Source organism: Schistocerca nitens, chromosome 4, assembly GCF_023898315.1.
Source record: "Schistocerca nitens isolate TAMUIC-IGC-003100 chromosome 4, iqSchNite1.1, whole genome shotgun sequence".
NCBI lineage: Eukaryota > Metazoa > Arthropoda > Insecta > Orthoptera > Acrididae > Schistocerca > Schistocerca nitens.
Window position 1 is genome coordinate 94,625,816 of NC_064617.1, and position 21,562 is coordinate 94,647,377.

A 21,562-nucleotide genomic window follows, 5' to 3' on the forward strand; every position below is an offset into this window, starting at 1 on the left:
TCAATATGCTGTAGAACCCGATCCTCCAAATCTGGTGTACACACAGTCCGCCGTCTCCCTGCATGTTCGTTTGTCTGAACGGGCCCATGATCGCACAAACGCTCAAAAAGAGCTTGAAATGTTGTGTGATGTGGTTGGTGTCTGTGAGGGTACTTGTTTTGGTCTAACCGTGCTGTCTCTGTTTCCATCAGCTTGGCCATACAGAGACACCATCGCGGCGTGATCCCGACATGAATACCAGACCATTCTGCTGCTTACAGTACGCTGCCTCAATCACACAGACTGAGAAACACAAGAAACACACGGTTCAGTGTTACAACAGCTGCAGCACTATAGAAGCGCGATGAAATCGTGTTGTGTGTCAACTGAAAGATAAATAGTGGAACGAGTGTGTCTGAACATGATTTACTCGGCCGTGGCTACGATGTACATATATTTGAGTGTGGCCATGAGGTAACTTCAAATAGCCTAATGGTTATGCCCACCGATGGTTACCTCGCCACTTGCATGTTCTTCTGCCAAGACCAAACAAATGTATGCAAGTGAACTAGAAAGAATTTACCAGCTTTAAACACAATTGCATCATAAGCTATAACTATAATTGACATACTTCAAACTGACTGGCGTATGTGACCGTGATAGAAACACAACAGCTATAGTTTGGTCGCAACACAATGAACGAATTCTGAAGAGGATGGTGAGGGTGCAGAGGAACCAAGCTCTACCCACCGACTCCCAGCATTGGCTGCCAAGTGATGATGGACATTATTGCATGAACAAGCTGCACATTTTTGTCAGGCAGTGCTTACTGCATTGGTACGGCAATGCACTGTAGTTATTTCGTAACAGCTACAGTACACGTGAGTACTCTGCTGTTAGCACACCGATATCGGCATTAGCCAGAGACAAAATGTTGGTGGGCTAAAGTCGACTGGCTTCTAGCAATTCAGATCCAGAGCTAGGGAGCTCTCATTCAGGATGTTGTGAACAAACAGGGTGGAGGAGAGAAAATTGATGTTTTTCGCTACTGAATAGCTTCTGATATTTTATTTACAGTACAGAAAAATATTTTTATTACTTTTTAAAAATCTACATACATTCATTAGGTTATGAAAATAACGTCATGAAGATAATATCCTTCTTGTCAGATACAACTTCGGAGCCTCTCCTCAAACATATGCACAGCTTTCTCAAACGTTTCGTTTGACACAGATTCAATTCCTTCACAAATGGAAATTTTCGGGTCACTGATCGCTCCTGATTTCAGGTAGATCAATAGACAGGAAGAGATTGTTGGCCAACAGACATCACTGAATCGTCAAATGACATGACCAAGAAACATCTGTCAAACCATTTCCATGGACGCTCTCCCCATGTGAGTTCTGACACCATCCTGTTGGTACCATATTTGTTTCATGTTCACCTTTCCAGTGCTTAACATAGGAAGCTATTTAATGTTTCGATGTAGCGCTGATGTCACAGTAACAGTGATTCGCCCCCCCCCCCCCCCCCCCCCGCTAAAAAGTAAGGACCAACATACGCTGCCCCTGCTTTGGAGACAACGCATCACACTGTTACTTTTCAACTGTGGAAACGATTTTAGTGTAGTTCACGAGAGTTCTCCAGTACCCAGTAGCGACAGTTCTCTATACCAACATAGCCATCCATTTGGAAATGGGCTTCAGCACTAATCGTTACTGGGCTATCTACACGACTGGCCATTAAAATTGCTACACCACAAAGATGACGTGCTACAGACGCGAAATTTAACCGACAGGAAGAAGATGCTGTGAAATGCAAATGATTAGCTTTTCAGAGCATCCAAACATGGTTGGCGCCGGTGGCGACACCTACAACGTGCTGACATGAGGAAGGTTTCCAAGCGATTTTTCATAAACAAACAGCAGTTGACCGGCGTTGCCTGGGGAAACGTTGTTGTGATGCCTCATGTAAGGAGGAGAAATGCGTACCATCACGTTTCCGACTTTGATAAAGGTCGGATTGTAGCCTATCGCGATTGCGGTTTATCGTATCGCGACATTGCTGCTCGCGAAGGTCGAGATCCAATGACTGTTAGCAGAATATGGAATCGGTGGGTTCAGGAGGGTAATACGGAACGCCGTGCTGGATCCCAACGGCCTCGTATCACTAGCAGTCTAGATGACAGGCATCTTACCCGCATGGCTGTAACGGATTGTGCATCCACGTCTCGATCCCTGAGTCAACATATGGGGACGTTTGCAAGACAACAACCATCTGCACCAGCAGTTCGACGACGTTTGCAGCAGCATGGATTATCAGCTCGGAGACGATGACTGCGGTTACCCTTGACGCAGCATCGCAGACAGCGACGAACCTGGGTGCATGAATGGCAAAACGTCATTTTTTCGGATGAATCCAGGTTCTGTTTACAGCATCATGATGATCGCATCCGTGTTTGGCGACATCGCGGTGAACGCACATTGGAAGCGTGTATTCGTCATCGCCATACTGGCATATCACCCGGCGTGATGGTATGGGGTGCCACAGGTTACACGTCTCGGTCACCTCTTGTTCACATTGGGGGCACTTTGAACAGTGGACGTTACATTTCAGATGTGTTACGACCAGTGGCTGTACCCTTCATTCGATCCCTGCGAAACCCTACATTTCAGCAGGATAATGCACGACCGCATGTTGCAGGTTCTGTATACAGAAAATGTTCGACTGCTGCCCTGGCCGGCACATTCTCCAGATCTCTCACCAATTGAAAACGTCTGGTCAATGGTGGCCGAGCAACTGGCTCGTCACAATACGCCAGTCACTGCTCTTGATGAACTGTGGTATCGTGTTGAAGCTGCATGGGCAGCTGCACCTGTACACGCCATCCAAGCTCTGTTTGACTCAATGCCCAGGCGTATCAAGGCCTTTATTACGGCCAGAGGTGGTTGCTGTGGCTACTGATTTCTCAGGATCTATGCACCCAAATTTCGTGAAAATGTGATCACATGTCAGTTCTAGTATAATATATTTGCCCAGTGAATATCTGTTTATCATCTGCATTCCTTCTTGGTGTAGCAATTTTAATGGCCAGTAGTGTATATCTTTCGTAAGAATGGCGTCCATTATGCGACGAAATTCTTTGCGTCCTACAAAATTCCTTTCACTTAGCTGTTGGACGATCACTATTTTGTGCAGGTGAAGTCTGAGAGCATCATGTAAGGTGTGGTGAAGCGAACAACGTGACACACCCAGCGCTACAGCTTGTCACCTAGCGGATAGTTTCAGACTAGCAAGAACTGCTGTTCTCAATCTGTCTACATTTTTCAGAGCTCGGGCTGAAGTGGGAGAACCAGGCTCTTTTGTCTGCATCACAGACCCAGTAGTTCCAAACATCTCAACACACCACAGGTAGGTGTTTCGATCTGGGACTACATTTCGATGTTCAACATTAAAATTTCGATAGAAAAGATGTTGAACCGCGATCACAGAATTCTTGTTTCTAAAAAACTTTTCGACAGCAAACACGCAATGCTATACGCTCCAACACTCCATAGTGTCTGATACAGTGTTTCCTGAGTTACCCGCCAGAGTTCGCCCTAGGTCAATACCCCCCCACTTACAGGTGCATCTGCTGTACCTTGCAGGGGAACACAGTTCTAGTTAGAAGAAGCATTTCCAGTATTTTTTAAATGTGGAGTTACTCCTGGAGTAGCTTTGAGTCATGGAGTAAATGCCTGCTTCCTTTGTGGCAACACATTCACATGGTGTGGACCCCCAATTCTAGTTTTTGTTGTTCATTATGTAACCAACGAGAGATAATTTGCTTTAGTTTCATCTCTGCATTTCATTTCTTATAGTCCTTGCCTGAGCTGAAGTAGCCAGAAGAATCTCTCTACAAGCACACAGACTTTTACTTGATTTGATCTACTTGATATTTACGTTCTATGGCGCAAACATTTGTAACTACCATTTTTGGCACTGTTGCTGTCATATTTTTCGCAGCCACAATCGTCTCTAAAATGGATCTATAATCCATATTGTAAATGAAACATAGTGTAGATACCAACGCTATAATTACATATTTATGTTTACAAAATGGCTGATTATTGCAGAAAAAGTGCAAACAGTTCCAATAATCTTGGCCAAAAAGTTGTAGCCCTTCATCACTATTTCAAGATATAAGGTATTTTCTTGGTTAACCAGTACACCGCCTCTTAGAACTAAGGTTACATTTTCGTACACCACTGTCTATACACTACTCATGAGGGACACTATCGTAGCCCTGGCCGCAACCTTTGCTCACATCTGGACACTTTCTTTCTTTCTACAAATTCAATTAACTGGTGTTCGAACCTAATGCATATTGATCTTTGACCCAGGGAGTGGCACCCAAAGGCAAACTGTGACACTCCTATCCTCCCCAGCATAATTTTTTTTTCAATTCTAATTGTTGCTTAGCTCACTTATTCGTTTAATGAGATCATCACGACTTTACAATGAAGTGAAAGGTGCGCATTTTAGTGATTAATGTTTCTGTTCTACGATTCAAAACATAGTGCAACACAAAGTCCCAAGTCAAACTGCTTCCAACAATACTGTGATTCGTTCTCATCGGCGATCAAGCCGAAGTCGTAACAAACGAAACAACTTACACAAAATAAACTTTTCATACTTTTGTTGCACTGGCATAACGTAAGTAAGAAGTGTCTCCATATCAGGAACACAGTCTGGTCCAAATACATCTCTCCCCTTCCTATAAGTAACCCTTCCCTTTTTCTTCTTCTTCTTCTTCCCTCTCCACCTTTCCGCTTCCTCTTTTCTTTTACCCTTCAGGCATGTGCCCCGACAGAAACAGCACGAGGGCAAGGGCTTCGACTGCCACGCGCTTACGCCATTATGCCATGTATGATTCATACACTTATGTTCAGAAAAAACATAACACCTTGAACGGCTAGCGATTGGACGTTCATATTCACTGAACATGTACATTAGTATGTTCTGCAGAAATGATTTGCATATGCCACACGTTTTCAATTGGGGACAAATCAGGTGATATGGTGGGGCAGGGCAAAAGGCTGACAACCTGTGACACCAAGAAGGTACGAGTTCGTGGAGCAACATGCGGTCATGCATTGTCTTGCTGAAAAATGGTGTGTGGAGTGTTGTACAGAAAGGGTAGGGCTACGGGTCGGAGGATGTTATTCACGTAGCTCAGACTAATTGCAATGTCCTGGACACCGACCAAATGTGATTTGCGGTTGTACCCAGTAGCACCCCACACCGTAAGGCTTAGAGTTGGCGCTGTTTGTCTTGTGCGATGCAGTCACTGTGATGCCGCTCCCCCTGTCTTGCTTAAAAGTGGTAGGGGAAAAAATTAAAAAAACGACCTGAGTAGGGCTAAAAAATAATGTGCTCGTTAATAACACTAATCAAGTGTACATATCCTGTAAACTGATTCCTTTTACATCATTTCCATTAAAGAATCGGTCAAATGATCTATGGAATAAGCAACTAAGTAACTAATAATGAAAACTTCACAATTTTCGAGCCTCTTGGCCAGTTTGCATATCGACCGTCTTTATACGAGGGTAAGTCAATTATTATCCGTAAAGTAGTTATAAAATTTTATTGTAATCAAATAGGAAACTTACAAGAACATCATTTTTCCACATAGTCTCCTTGCGTCTCAACGCACTTGGTCCATCGTTGTACAGGCTTGCTGATGCCCTCATGAAAGAAGATTCTCAGTTGAGCTGCGAGCCAGGAATGCACCGCTTCTTTCACTGCTTTGTCCGAGGCACATCGACGGCCCCTTAATGCCTGTTTGAGTGGACCAAACAAGTGATAGTCAGAAGGGGCAAGATCGGGACTATATGGAGGATGATCCAGTACTTCAAATTTGAGTTTCTGGAGCGTCTCAGCAGTGTGGGCAGCAGTATGCGGACGACCATTGTCGTGCAACAACACACCTTTTGACAGCAATCCTCGGCGTTTGCTTCGATTTGCAGTCTTTAGCCTGGCAGTAAGCGTCCCACTGTAACGTACACTGGTTATTGCTGTGCCCCTTTCCCCATAATGTTCCATTACTGGACCTTGTGCGTCCCAAAAAACCCTAAGCATCAGTTTTCCTGCAGGCGGTTGGGTCTTGAACTTTTTCTTGCACGGCGAATTTGGATGTTTCCATTCCATACTCTGCCGTTTACTCTCCGGCTCGTAATGATGGATCCATGTTTCGTCACCAGTAATGATCCTGTCTAAGAAGCTGTCCCCTTCGTTACCATAGCGATCCAAATGTTTTTTGCGGATGTCCAAGCGCGTTTTTTATGCAAATGTGTGAGCTGTTTGAGACGCATCTTGCACAAACTTTATGAAACCCAAGTCTGTTGTGGATGATTTCGTAGGCAGAACCGTGACTAATTTGTAGACGATCTGCCACTTCGTCAATAGTTAATCGTCTGCCTAAGGTAATCATTTCACGTGAACGCTCAATGGTTTCTTCATTTGTGGCGGTAAACGGTCGTCCGGTTCCTTCATCGTGCGTAACACTTGTGCGACCATTTCTGAATTTTTCAATCCATTCGTAGACACTCCGTTGAGGCAAAACACTGTTCCCGTACTGTACCGAAAGTCTTCGATGAATTTCGGCTCCTGATACGCCTTCCGACCATAAAAAACGGATCACTGAACGTTGCTCTTCTTTGCTGCAAATAGACAGCGGGACAGCCATGATTAACAGCACGGCAGTGATAACAAAACTAACCTAGCAGCTTGAAAATTGCAAAGATATAACAACCAATAAACAAAGTATGCGTCGTCAACGTAAAACGACAGTGCTACCAAAATAAACAAAAATATAACTAAATTGCGGATAATAATTGACTTACCCTCGTATGAAGCGTTCGAAAATGTGTGTTAATTTTGATGTGATAATCATTCTGTATATAATACTGAATTAACGGTCTGCAAGATCTTTTTGTAAATAGTAAGCTAAATTGTTCACGGCTCTGAAATGCACATCTCAAGAGTTATGAGAACTTGTTTATCGTTGCTACTGTGAAACACATCTCTTCTACTGAACAAGTGCTCATAGCTCTTAAGGTATGTATTTTTGAGTCTATATTTACTAGACAATTTTTTCTGTTTTTAGTCCATATTAGTTCCTCTCAAAATATGGAAAGCAAAGAGCTCCATTGTCAGAGGCATCAGAGAGATTTTCGACTATAACTTGCGACTCCGTCGTTTCCAGATCGGGGTCCCTCACCTCAGATTGATACATTTACTCTTCTCCATCATCCCTGAAAGCTTGTACCATGGACTCACCCCTGTATTTTTTTGTAAACTAACAACTCGTCCAAGGGCGTATTGAGCCACCAGTAGAAAGTGAATATCAATTATGTACATTACTAAATGGCCAAAACGGTCACTTGGTCAACTAGCCCATTGCAGGTGGCCTACCTAACGGTTTCCAGGGGCAACACAGATTTGATTTTCGATATTTCATACAGTTAATGAACGAATTTGAAAGTTAAAAAAGCTGCCGATATTCATTAAGAGGTGCAATATTACATTAAACTTTAACACAATAAGCCAAGTATTAAAGCTAGGAACTCTTTATACATCTTGTGACAGTGTAACTCACAGTGCACAAATCACCCAGATTATATTCATCCATTATTCGAGAATGAGAGTACTTAGCGATTTCCAACAGACTTGACACATAATTTCAGATATCTTGGAAACTTTTTCTTGCTTACGCTCTCTCCAAAGACACTAAATACTTTACAGCTTACTACGTTTTCACTGTTCATGCAGCAGAAACTGAACATCAGGCATGACGTTTTAATTTATTACGCCTCTACTACTAACTCCACTCGCAAAAAAGTTTGCAGACAGTATCCACATATAACACTGAGCGCACCGGCAAAATTATATCATTGGACGACTCGTAGTTCAGGAAATTTGACGTCATAAACTTTGAGATGCGTGCAAAACCAGGGTTTTTCTATTCAACCATATGGCTTTTACATGCCTAACTTCTAATATTTAACACCTTAATTGATACGTAAAGTAATCAGACGTTTGAAGCTATTTTATATGTGTGAGTTCGATTCTTTAAAGACCCGGGAGGGAGGGGGGGAGGAGGATGGTGGGGGAGGGGGAGGAGGGTAGGTACTGGTTTCATGTAAGTGAGGAAGCAACAGCTTCTGTGAAAGTAGTAACTGGAGTCAGCACAGTTAGTACTAAGCAGCAATGTGATAGTTTATCGCTAATGCAGTCTACATATAAAGCTACTAAAAGTTGTTTCTCTTTTGTTAATGTGTAACTTTACTCGTTCCACATTCGGGGATGTTCTCCTGCTTAGTGGGACCTATAGAACAACATGAACGAATAAATGAATGAATGAATGCATGACCTTTCAGAAGCTTCTGTAAGTTGTTGGTTCGCTGTAACGGAAGGTATTGCACAGCGAGATATTCGAGGGGACTCGTGGTGCAGCTGGTGGTACTAATTGTAAATTAATCGACATCAAAACTAACTGATAAGGAAGAATAAGAGGAATCTCTGTAACTGATACCGCAAAATATAGAGCCCAAGATCGAAAACATTCTAAGTTTGGACCAGTTTGTGTAAGTTAATGTACTGATCATTAAAAAAAAGTTTTGAGTTTCATTTTTGTATTTATGTATTCTTTAAAGTTTTTCTAGCGTTATTTTTATAAAGAAACATGTAACTGAAATACTATTTAATCGATAGGAGTTGCTTCCTTTGCTATGTCTTATTGTACCAATGTGCAAATATTAAATTCCCGTGCATTTTTGTCTGCTAGTAGCTTCATGAACAATCAGCAATTGATATGCAGTCCCTCTCCTGATAATCTACTTCGTTTAATGTTCTAGCTTTTTGCTCTCCCTTCTGCGTACCACCGCCTCCTCAAAGAGTAAAAGTAGAGGGTAATGATTCATAGGTTGAAAACCGCTGATACATGTCATTCCCATGTCTCTATGTAAGATGTGTTAGTTTAAAAGTGTCGATAATTTGTATTTGGTTTTGCAGATTATTTCATTTTCTAAACTGTTGTGAAGGGCGAGTTCTCAATAGTTCTCATCCATCAATTGCTCAGAATGTGGACTAGAAAAGTGTCACTCTGCAAAGAAATTACACGTTAATTGACCACATACTAAAATTTCGAAATGCTCATTTGTACAGTTTTCTGCACTTATACCAGTTATCTGACAGTGTCAGTCACAACATCCTGTGTGAAACGTTAACATTGTACAGAGTAATGGACAGCACATGCATGGTTTGCTCCTTTGTCTTTTACCTTCTTAAAATAATGTATTAAGTTATGCTTGGTAATCAAAGTAATTTTATAATACCACTATGCCATCTTTATGAGGGAACTGTGTGAAGCACAAAGATTGTTCATAAGTTCATTGCTCTTCTTGCTGCATGTCAATAACCAGAGTTTATTTCTATCAAACAGAAACTATTTGTCTACTGGAAATACATGAAAATTTGTGTTTTACACACGTAGTATGCAGTAGAAATATGATTTTTTACCATTTCAAAGCAGCAAAACAGTCATAGAGTTGCACATGGATGGGGAAGTAAATATTTGAATAAAAAGACATCTTTTGGAGTTAACAATATTTATTTCAACATGATTTACATGTACATTTCACACTGTGTCTATGAAACATAAGTAAAAAATGTCTGACAAGAGACAACGCATGAAACATGTTTGTTCTTCATTCATGTTTTGATACATTAAGAACACTTCTTAATGTATATGTCAGCATACCTGAAAATAGAAAAGCATATTTATTAGATCATGAATATTTAGACAAGTTGTTGCATGTACAGTTTGACGGTGGGCATCTACTTGGTTCATGAAAGCAATTTTACTGCAGGTTTTTTGTTGTTTGCTAACTCTTTCAAGACGACTGCACCCTGGGATTGTGAAGATTTCATATATAATACGGGTACGTTTTTATTAAGGTTTGTTATAATTATTGTTATTATTGTGTAGCTTTTTTTCTCCCAAGCGGAAGGAAGCATTTGAAATTTGGCTCATAAAGTTATCGTAATTGTAAAATATAAACATCTTTGACACTTTAAAATGATAAAATGCAGACCAGTAAACAATTTCATAGCGATATTGTACATTTAGCGTAGTGAAATTACCATAAGACAATAGGTATCCAGTATGCTCTTACCATATGGTCTCTCCCATTAGTGTGAGGTCATTCAGATTACTTGCGACCAGCATCATTGAGTAATTTCGGAAGTCCAAGAAGTGAGTTGATGATTTCAGAGTTGCGCTTGTGTGCACAGATTGCGGGTTCATTTCTGTGCGCCAACTGGGCCAGCAGCGTGGCGAGTTCTCTTCCGTACCTCACCTATGAAAACAAAAATCAGGTAACATTTGTAACGCAGGCACTCTCGTGTTGTATCTATGGCTCTTTATTCGCACAAACATCTTTGTAGCAGAAGCTTGAAATTTCAACACTGATCTGTTCGTTTTTAAAGGTATGTGTGAGACTTCTGCTCCTTTCCCAACCCATAATATTAAAATTTTCTTCTTTTTCGTGAATTTTGTCACTTTGCTCTGGCTCCAAGTTTTCTTTTGTTCCCAGAAACATTTTTGTCAGTCTGCTGAAAGGGCAACATCTAAACAACTTTGTGACTTGTTCGAATGTGAGATATTCTGGAGTTTATCTTTAAACAGTTGGTGGAAGATCAGATAATAACTGGAATTTGAGTTTTCTCATGAGTATCTCCAATACTTTTGCAGTATAAGGAATATCTGCGGCATCAAAACTGTCGAACTTGCCAAGCATCAGAATTTATTCAATAGCTTTTATTTAGCAAGTTGACAAACATATATTTTTAACAGTTCGTATCAACAATTTTGTATGAGCGCATAGTCTTGGCTAAATCAGATTCATAAATAGTGTGAAACGTTAGCAACGAATCTTCTTAATCAATGAAGACAGGAGACCATTAATGTCCTATGGAAGTCGTTTATTACTTTGTCTCCAATTATTTCTTACTATCCAGTAGTTGTCTACCTACCTCATTTTCCTGATATTTTTCCTCTTCATACTGAGTTGCATGAATGGTAAGGGCCAAGCCAAGTACGTAGATGCTGAGTACAAAGGCAGTTAGCAGCTTTCCGGAGACAGCCATTATGGTCATATTATCTGTTGAAAAATAATTATCATTTTCATATAATACAAGCAGTAACTATGTTACAGGTGTTTTACAATGTAATCAGATATCTCCAGTAGTGGAAACTGGAATACTGTCTTGAATTGGTTTAGAGAAAGCCCAAATAAATCTCGTTTTCCTAATAGCTTTTCGGATAGATAATGATAACAACGCTTAGTGATTACATGAGTGAGTGCTACACTATATATCCAAAGATTTGGTGTTTGACTCCTACTGTGTCTAACGGATTTTTCTGGCACTTGACATGAAATTCCCGTCTGGCATCTTAGTGTTCAAAACAACTATCTGATTGGTGATTTCTGTGCGTTTTATGACTATAGTGATGCACATATGACAATCAGCGGTAACCGATTGTAGTTACGGCGAGAAATTTAAGGAATTCATTTGACACAAGTAACTGCACCGGTGGACGTGTTAGTAAGGAGTAACGAAATGACACACTATTAGAGAAGGGTTCTTTTTTTCTAGCGAGTGAGTGAAAACAATGAAATGTTGGCGAAGATGCAGAAAGTGTAAGTGTAAATTTTTTTAACCTTTTGTGTTTATAAATCGAGCATTACCAATTACAGGAAAACGCAAGGGCAAGGAAGTACAGAAACTAATGGGCATCAATGAACGTGATTAAGACCTGTGATCTGATTTTTTCCCCCGAATTTGAAGGCAGTTTGTTTCTGGATAACAATGTAGAGATTGTGTCTAGATCTACGTCTATGCTTGGCATGCCACACTGCGTTGTGTGGCAGAGGGTACTACTGGTACCAAATCTTCTCCACCTTTCCTGGCACGTTGAAGATGGGTGAGCGGGAAGAGCGGTTGTCAGTAAGCATCGTTATGAGCTCCAGTTTCTCTGGTTTCCGTGTCACAGTAATTTAGTGAGACGTATGTGATGGAGGCAATATGTTGCCTGACGTTTCGTGGAATGTACAGACTCAGAACTTTATCAATAATACACTCCGTCAGGCACACCGCCTCTCTTGAACGTTTTTGAGTGGAGTTTAACGAGCATTTCGATAACACTCTTGCGTTTATTAAACGAACCCATGACGAAAGGCGTCTCTCGTTTGTGGATCTTCTGCATCTCTCCTGTTAATCCTACGTGATAGGGACCCCAGAGTGAGGAGCAGTACACAAGAATCGGTTGAACGACGGCTTGTACGCACTCCCTCATTCATGGGAGAAGTACATTTATCGGGAGTCTTCCAATGAATCTCAGCCTGGCATTTATTTTTCTTACAACTGCATTTATATGGTCGTTCTACGTTAGCATCGCTATGGACGGATTATCCTGAACTTGTTACTGTTTACATTGTTTCACCGTCAATCGTGTAACCGACTATGAGCAATACGTTACTTTCCCTTATATTGACGATGAACTCTCGGTCCTTGTGCCTCTGCATTCACTACAGTTTTCTGGTGTTACGACTGTATACTAGAAATCGTCTGCAAACAGCCTTACGGAGTTGCTGAAATTATGCACCAGACCTTACAACCCTTCTTACATGTGTGTTCGAAGTTAATTTTACATTTGACCGTTTCACCCTATTAAGAACGCCTTGTTCATATATGTCTGGTTATATACTTCACAGGCCACTGTTCATTGCATGGCAGGGGACACTTCGTATCAATCTGTGATGTTCTGTCCTGCTCTATTCGCGTGCTGGGCGAGTGAACAATACCGACTATACCCCGCTATACGCGCGTAATCTCACTGTTGCATCTTGCATGTAATTTCCTTTACAGGTAAGCTGCAATTTCCCGCCGGCCGAAGTGGCCGTGCGGTTAAAGGCGCTGCAGTCTGGAACCGCAGGACCGCTACGGTCGCAGGTTCGAATCCTGCCTCGGGCATGGATGTTTGTGATGTCCTTAGGTTAGTTAGGTTTAACTAGTTCTAAGTTCTAGGGGACTAATGACCTCAGCAGTTGAGTCCCATAGTGCTCAGAGCCATTTTTTTGCAATTTCCCAGAACCCTTCCAACAAATCTGAATCTTCCATTCGCCTTCCATAATAATGTTCTTACGTGATTGTGCCATTTCATATCGCTCTTTAGTGTTCTCTCTAAAGGCTTATACGTACCTAAGACGTTCACCAGTAATGTAATCGGCTACCATCAGGCTCTGTCTCTGTCCGCTTGGAAGTCACGTGTCCAGTCACAGAGCTGGTCGAATATTCCGTAAGCTCGTATTTTATTTAGCAAGGCGACAGCGTGGGACCGCACTGAATGCCTTCCAGAGGGCATTCGTGGCGCACTGTCCGTGACAGGAAGGGAGGCGAAATACATTGAGCATCCCTTTTGTCTCTCGTTTGTGTCAGTGGCCAATTACTGCCACAATCGTAACAACAGCAATCCTGCCCTCAAGCGATTCAATAAGTTAACAGATCCCCACAGCATGAGGTCAATACTGTTTACTTTGCTTTACGTATGTGCATACCCCTGCGCCAGCTCGCTTTCCAGATTTCATTTATATCCAACATGACAACTGAGGCCTGTACAAAAATTTACGAGTTACAGATGTACAGCAAACCAGAGATGTCATTATGCTATATTCAAAGAAATCATCGAATCTTTGTACAACAGGCTATACACTAACCGGCTGATAATGTGCTTAATTTTTATTGTGTGTAGTTCATCAACTGACTTTCACTTTGCCAGTCCTGTAATATTAGTACTCTTACATCGTCTCGCTGACACACTGTGTTACTTCTAAAGTCACAAAATGTCCACCAGCCCTACATGTGTTGCATTTTTCAGGATGAGTCGCTACTTCTCTTGTCAGAACAGGTGTATGTCATCTCGACTTCCTTCATTGCATGGCTCTGGCAGGCTATTTCTGTGTGGTCGTATTGATAATGCAGCAGAGTGACAGGACGAAGTTTGCGCTGCCTTTTACATTGCAGCGGGAGCCACGCTTGTATTAGCAGTTCTGTGAGCAAATAAGATCCTGTGCCAATGTTGTGAGTTACACTCTCTGCTCCTGGCTCTGCGCGACATGGCGCAAAAGTCAGACCACCGGATATGCACTAAGAAGGAGCGCTCAGACATCCAAATTTTGGATTTAAACAGTTTCAATGGCTCGCATAGCGGGAGGATTCCTCTGAAAAGTATATAACCGCTTTTCTTCCCCCATCCGCATACGATACAATCTACGGTCTACAATGACCTCGTCGGCAACGGAACATTATAGCGTTAATCTTCCTTCCTTCTACTGCCTGTGCTCTTGGACATGTATAGTCAGATTACACGAATGGTTCTTGCAGCTACTACTGTGTGTGCGCTTCATTACAGGATCATTTAGTAATCGCGAAAGCGTTACGGAGATGATGGATAAACTCCAGTGGAAGACTCTGCAAGAGAGACGCTCAGTAGCTCGGTACGGGCTTTTGTTGAAGTTTCGAGAACATACCTTCACCGAGGAGTCAAGCAGTATATTGTTCCCTCCTATGTATATCTCGCGAAGAGACCATGAGGATAAAGTCAGAGAGATTAGAGCCCACACAGAGGCATACCGACAATCTCTCTTTCCTCGAACAATACGAGACTGGAATAGAAGAGAGAACCGATAGAGGTACTCAAGGTACTCTCCGCCACACACCGTTAGGTGGCTTGCGGAGTATGGATGTAAATGTAGATGTATTGAAATCCCTAAGTTGCTGGACTATCCTGAGCGCACCTTTGTTACAAATAAAGCTTTGAGCTGGGACAGGACTCAAATCTAGACACTTAACGTTTTTATGTTGCTGTATGAAAAAAATGATGTGATCACGCCTGAGGTATCTTGTCCTAGCGGATGCAACTCCGCTAACAGCACTCCGTTCCACTCTAACTGCTTCCCTATTAAAAGTTTTTGCAACAAAATAACATTCTGTAGCGTAATGTAAATCATGCATATCAACTACGGGAGGATGTTAAACAATATACGCGTAATGAAATACTGGATAAGAAGGATATAGGAAGAATGAGTGCGGAAAGAAGTCGTTGGAAAACATTTACGAGAAGAAGAGGTAGATTATGGCTTACAGGCTAACACATAATTAAATTGGTACTGACAGGAGCTGGGGAGCAACAATTTACAGAATTTTGGTGTAACAGATAAAAGATATTAGCCCAAGATGAGGTCAGACCAGTTGGAACACTGACAGGTATAAAAAATAAAATATGTCAGGCAGAGGTGAAAGGGAGCTTAATATAAAGGTTTTACTCTTTGAAGAACAGTTGTCACATGTGCTGTTTGTGGCTTTCGCGACGTAATAATTGTATGAAAGTTCCTCAGACGTATCGCTGGATCGTACTGTCTAAATTAGCTAGTCACAGTCACACCTGAAGACAGCGGCTACCTCGATAGATACATTGTGCAGTTTAGATAATACGATCCAGATCCAGAGTATTTTTCACGTTTAGCTCGTCAGGGTTGACTGCTATGACCAATAGATGGGAAGCTAATTATTCAATAAACTTAACTGTGAAGGCCTTACAAAGTCTGTATCACATTTAGCGTACTGGTTGTTATATAGATGTTAACATGATTAAGCTTTCGAGTTTGCGATCTGGTTGTTCGACACAAGTTTGATTAGTCTTGATCGCAAATAATAATCCAGATTGCCAGTTCCGGTTGTTAGACCACCATCTTCAGAACTAGAAAGGCTACGAGAGAAAATTCCGATTCATAATCTGTGTAAAAACCACGAGATGTACAGAATATCTTGCGTGTTTAAGACAGATTACGAGTAGAAATCTACTCTTTTATTCCTTCTAGATTTGAAGACGTTTGTCAAACAATTGAAAGCTATATCCTGAGTCTTTCACTCTGCAGCAGACTGTTGAAACTTCCTGGCAGATTAAAATACTGTGTGGAATGAATGCTTAGTTCGAGTCCCTGTCGGGCACATAGTTTTCATATGCCTGGGCCGGCCGATGTGGCCGAACGGTTCTAGGCGCTACAGTCTGGAACCGCGTGACCGCTACGGTCGCAGGTTCGAATCCTGCCTTGGACATGGATGTGTGTGATGTCCTTAGGTTAGTTAGGTTTAAGTAGTTCTAAGTTCTAGGGGACTGATGACCTCAGAAGTTAAGTCCCATAGTGCTCAGAGCGATTTGAACCATACGCCTTGAAGTTCCCCTCTAAATCAGACTCAGCGATTAATACTGATAAAGCTTGTGCTGTCCTGAAAATCTCGTGAAACAGTAGCTCAGTGAAATATTATGGGGCCAATAGTGTAGTCAAAAGTAAAAAACCGGCCCATACTGAGTGAATGAGTGTAATGGCGCAGAGCATTTTCGCTAATGGCAAGGTACTAGTGCTGGTGGTTTACAGTTGCCTTCCTCCGACCTGTTATGAAATGTCTGGTGTGTATATGCGTCGTGCAGATGACTGTAGTGAGTGGTTATATAATGTATTGTTGGGTCTGTGTTGTTATGCATGAGGGGAAGGGAGAGGGCGAAACCTGGTGCTGGCCCATAACAGCATCAAGGGGATCGCCTGATTTAATGTCCCCATCCGGCGGACAGTGTCACATGCCCTCACTTCATGAGATACTGTGGAGAGATCTGGACCTTAAACCAGGGTATTGGAGCAAAGACTGGTGATCAGTGACTTTACTCTAGCACCTGCCCTCCTATTGCTGGCCAAATATGGGCAGAGAAAATTTTCCGCCACCAGGATTCGCACTGGCTTCCCTACAGGTTGAGCGCCATGGCACAGGCGTGCGTTAGCGACATCGGCTACAGAGGCTGGTAACAGTGTAGGGCACAATAATAATTATAAGTGCAGATGCGAGAGAAACACGACAGTTGACGGTACTCTGTGGGAGACACATAGTGAGTGAATACCTTAGTCTTGTAGAGTGCCGAGGGTCGGAGACCTCGTCACTGCTCAGCGAGGTTCAGGAAGTGTTTGGTGGGTGCGCGCTGCAGCTGCCGTTACCTGCTGGAGGTGGAGCTGGAGAGCTGAGCTGGAGCGGCCGTTGGGCGGAATGCGTCCTGAGGTCTGCGCCGCGCCCTTAAGTAATCCTCCGCAGCCCGCGGAGGCGGAGGTGGCGCCTCTGCGGTCCCAGCGGGGGGCCAGATGCCCCAGCATGCTGCCGACAGGAAATCAATGGCACCCCCTCTGCCCTTACGCAAGATTATTTTATACTCCTGCTCATCTTCTTCGAGATAACCTCGCAGACAATAGGATTTTATGAACTTGGCACGCACCTTTAAGTGTAAAGTTCGTGGAAAATGGTACTTTTTACTGTCCCCATCTAGACTACAGATTGTCTGGAAATGTACTTAACCGTTTGAGTGTATGCTACATAAAAAAAGAAGCACCCGGAAAGAGACGAGGAAACGAAATGATACATAGCATGTTGAGACGGTGTGTGATGTTATTGCAGTCATTAGAAATTCGAGTCAAATTTAGAAAGAACTTGGCGGTATGACCCCACATAGTGTCACGTGGCACCCACTCTGCCGTGGCTGCACGCACTGATTCGGTTGGGAGGGGTGTCGTCTGCTTAGACTGTCTGATCTCCCGCGTGCGGGCCGGCCGTGCACAGCTGTGACTCCTGCAATGGCGGAGCGTGCGAACACACTCGTTCGAGATGATCGACGGATCACCATCAAACAACTCAGTGCTCAACTTGACATCTCTGTTGGTAGTGCTGTCACAATTGTTCACCAATTGGGATATTCAAAGGTTTGTTCCCGCTGGGTCCCTCGTTGTCTAACCGAACACCATAAAGAGCAAAGGAGAACCATCTGTGCGGAATTGCTTGCTCGTCATGTGGCTGAGGGTGACAATTTCTTGTCAAAGATTGTTACAGGCGATGAAACATGGGTTCATCACTTCGAACCTGAAACAAAACGGCAATCAATGGAGTGGCGCCACACCCACTCCCCTACCAAGAAAAAGTTTAAAGCCATACCCTCAGCCGGTAAAGTCATGGTTACAGTCTTCTGGGACGCTGAAGGGGCTATTCTGTTCGATGTCCTTCCCCATGGTCAAACGATCAACTCTGAAGTGTATTGTGCTACTCTTCAGAAATTGAAGAAACGACTTCAGCGTGTTCGTAGGCACAAAAATCTGAACGAACTTCTCCTTCTTCATGACAACGCAAGACCTCACACAAGTCTTCGCACCCGAGAGGAGCTCACAAAACTTCAGTGGACTGTTCTTCCTCATGCACCCTACAGCCCCGATCTCGACCAGTGGAATGGTACCGTGCAGGCATACAGGCCCTCATTTCAAGGCCGTAGCATTGAATGGAGATTACGTTGAAAAATAGTGTTGTGTAGCTAAAAGATTGGGGAATAACCTGGTGTATTTCAATGCTGAATAAAACAACCCCTGTTTCAAAAAAAAAAAATGTGTTGCATTACTTATTGAACTGCCCTCGTATATATTTACTAAGATGGTATCTGTTCTTTCGGACCATCTTCTTCTTCTGTGCGAATGCACAAACAGTGCCCGAACTCTTACGGGAATCGGCAACGGGCCGCGAGTAGTGAGTATAATGGGCGGGGGCACTAGGAATGTAGTGCGGGACAATACGTTGAGAATGTGGGTTTCGCGGGAGGCGTGCCAGAGATAAATCCCTGCAGTCGCGCTATCCTCTGTCTCCTCGGTGGCTCTGATGGATAGAGCGTCTGCCATGTAAGCAGGAGATCCCGGGTTCGAGTCCCGGTAGGGACACACATTTTCATCTGTCCCCGTTGACGTATGTCAACGCCTGGAAGCAGCATTTCATTGTAATTTATAATGTCTATGTCACTATCTCCCCCGTGTCGCGATGATACAAAACGAGCTGCCCTTCTTTGTACTTTGCCGTCACTTCACCATGAAGTCCAACATAAGGCAACTGTCACATCCGAATCCCACACAAAGTGGGTATTGTATTAACTTTTTACACCGGGGATTCACAGTCATGTAGAACTTTATAAAAGATATCGTATTTACGCCAGTGACTGTAACACTTTCTTTATTTCACGATTGCAATTTCGGCCTTAGGCCATTATCAAGTGAAGATGTTATGGCTGTTAGGCCATGTCAATCTAAAATGAGCTGACACATCTATATATATTTTTTTGTGATACGGTACACTATAGCATCACCAGCCTTCCGCGGTGTAACTGTGTTGGTGAGCCAGTAAATATAAACCATAGGGCAGTGACACTGCGACACTGCATTACACTTTGGAGGTGTGGCGGTGGGATTTGGAGTCCCATACCACGCTGCAACGGTGACAATACTCTTCTGTCCGGCATAAAAATGTAGTCCGACATGGGCAGGTAGGATTGGAAAGTCGTGGACGTGGAATGGGGGACTAGTCCTGGCAAAGGAGGCAGCTGTGGTGGGCGTACCAGGCCCAGCGCTAGTCATGTTCGGAAGCAGATTCCTCCAGGATGGTCAGCGTAACCGAATGGCGATACCAGCGATGTGTAGTCCCAGCGTGGCGCAGCTCATGGACAGTGTCCCGAAGGGCAGCCACTTTCACATAGAACCACCGCGCGTTGTTGCGTATGGTCTCCTTGAGAGGGACGATATCTGCTTCCTGATGGAGAGTCACAATCCGAGTGGCGGGGCGTGCAGGCTCCACCTGAGCACCTTGTTCTGCAGGCGCTGCAACGTCCGCATCCTGGTGACACTAATCGTGGCCCATGCAGTGGAGCCATACGTGAGGACAGGCAGGATAACGGCCCGGTAGATACGGAGCTTGGTAGACAGGTTAAGTTCCCTACTGCAGAAGAGGGGGCACAAGGCCCTGGTCAGCTTTTGCCCCTTGTTGGCGATATACTCTGCATGACAGTGGAACAGCAGCTTGCGGTCCATTCGGACCTCGAGATACACTCCTGGAAATTGAAATAAGAACACCGTGAATTCATTGTCCCAGGAAGGGGAAACTTTATTGACACATTCCTGGGGTCAGATACATCACATGATCACACTGACAGAACCACAGGCACATAGACACAGGCAACAGAGCATGCACAATGTCGGCACTAGTACTGTGTATATCCACCTTTCGCAGCAATGCAGGCTGCTATTCTCCCATGGAGACGATCGTAGAGATGCTGGATGTAGTCCTGTGGAACGGCTTGCCATGCCATTTCCACCTGGCGCCTCAGTTGGACCAGCGTTCGTGCTGGACGTGCAGACCGCGTGAGACGACGCTTCATCCAGTCCCAAACATGCTCAATGGGGGACAGATCCGGAGATCTTGCTGGCCAGGGTAGTTGACTTACACCTTCTAGAGCACGTTGGGTGGCACGGGATACATGCGGACGTGCATTGTCCTGTTGGAACAGCAAGTTCCCTTGCCGGTCTAGGAATGGTAGAACGATGGGTTCGATGACGGTTTGGATGTACCGTGCACTATTCAGTGTCCCCTCGACGATCACCAGTGGTGTACGGCCAGTGTAGGAGATCGCTCCCCACACCATGATGCCGGGTGTTGGCCCTGTGTGCCTCGGTCGTATGCAGTCCTGATTGTGGCGCTCACCTGCACGGCGCCAAACACGCATACGGCCATCATTGGCACCAAGGCAGAAGCGACTCTCATCGCTGAAGACGACACGTCTCCATTCGTCCCTCCATTCACGCCTGTCGCGACACCACTGGAGGCGGGCTGCACGATGTTGGGGCGTGAGCGGAAGACGGCCTAACGGTGTGCGGGACCGTAGCCCAGCTTCATGGAGCCGGTTGCGAATGGTCCTCGCCGATACCCCAGGAGCAACAGTGTCCCTAATTTGCTGGGAAGTGGCGGTGCGGTCCCGTACGGCACTGCGTAGGATCCTACGGTCTTGGCGTGCATCCGTGCGTCGCTGCGGTCCGGTCCCAGGTCGACGGGCACGTGCACCTTCCGCCGACCACTGGCGACAACATCGATGTACTGTGGAGACCTCACGCCCCACGTGTTGAGCAATTCGGCGGTACGTCCACCCGGCCTCCCGCATGCCCACTATACGCCCTCGCTCAAAGTCCGTCAACTGCACATACGGTTCACGTCCACGCTGTCGCGGCATGCTACCAGTGTTAAAGACTGCGATGGAGCTCCGTATGCCACGGCAAACTGGCTGACACTGACGGCGGCGGTGCACAAATGCTGCGCAGCTAGCGCCATTCGACGGCCAACACCGCGGTTCCTGGTGTGTCCGCTGTGCCGTGCGTGTGATCATTGCTTGTACAGCCCTCTCGCAGTGTCCGGAGCAAGTATGGTGGGTCTGACACACCGGTGTCAATGTGTTCTTTTTTCCATTTCCAGGAGTGTAGATGATCGTCGGGGACCAGGGCACCTGCACGCCTGCAATCGAAATACACTCCTGGAAATGGAAAAAAGAACACATTGACACCGGTGTGTCAGACCCACCATACTT

General features: G+C 44.2%; 1 protein-coding gene across 1 annotated transcript; it reads right to left on the bottom strand.

Moving 5' to 3' along the window:
• Positions 1-9,615: 9,615 nt before the first annotated feature.
• LOC126253022 (pigment-dispersing hormone peptides) lies at positions 9,616-17,171 on the bottom strand. Its single transcript, XM_049954083.1, has 4 exons — positions 17,133-17,171; positions 11,059-11,186; positions 10,200-10,382; positions 9,616-9,784 (listed from the first exon to the last, which is right to left on the bottom strand). The coding sequence occupies exons 2-3, from the start codon at positions 11,179-11,181 to the stop codon at positions 10,236-10,238; spliced, it is 270 nt and encodes an 89-aa protein (XP_049810040.1). The 5' UTR covers positions 11,182-11,186; positions 17,133-17,171; the 3' UTR covers positions 9,616-9,784; positions 10,200-10,235.
• Between the last annotated feature and the right edge of the window lie 4,391 nt (positions 17,172-21,562).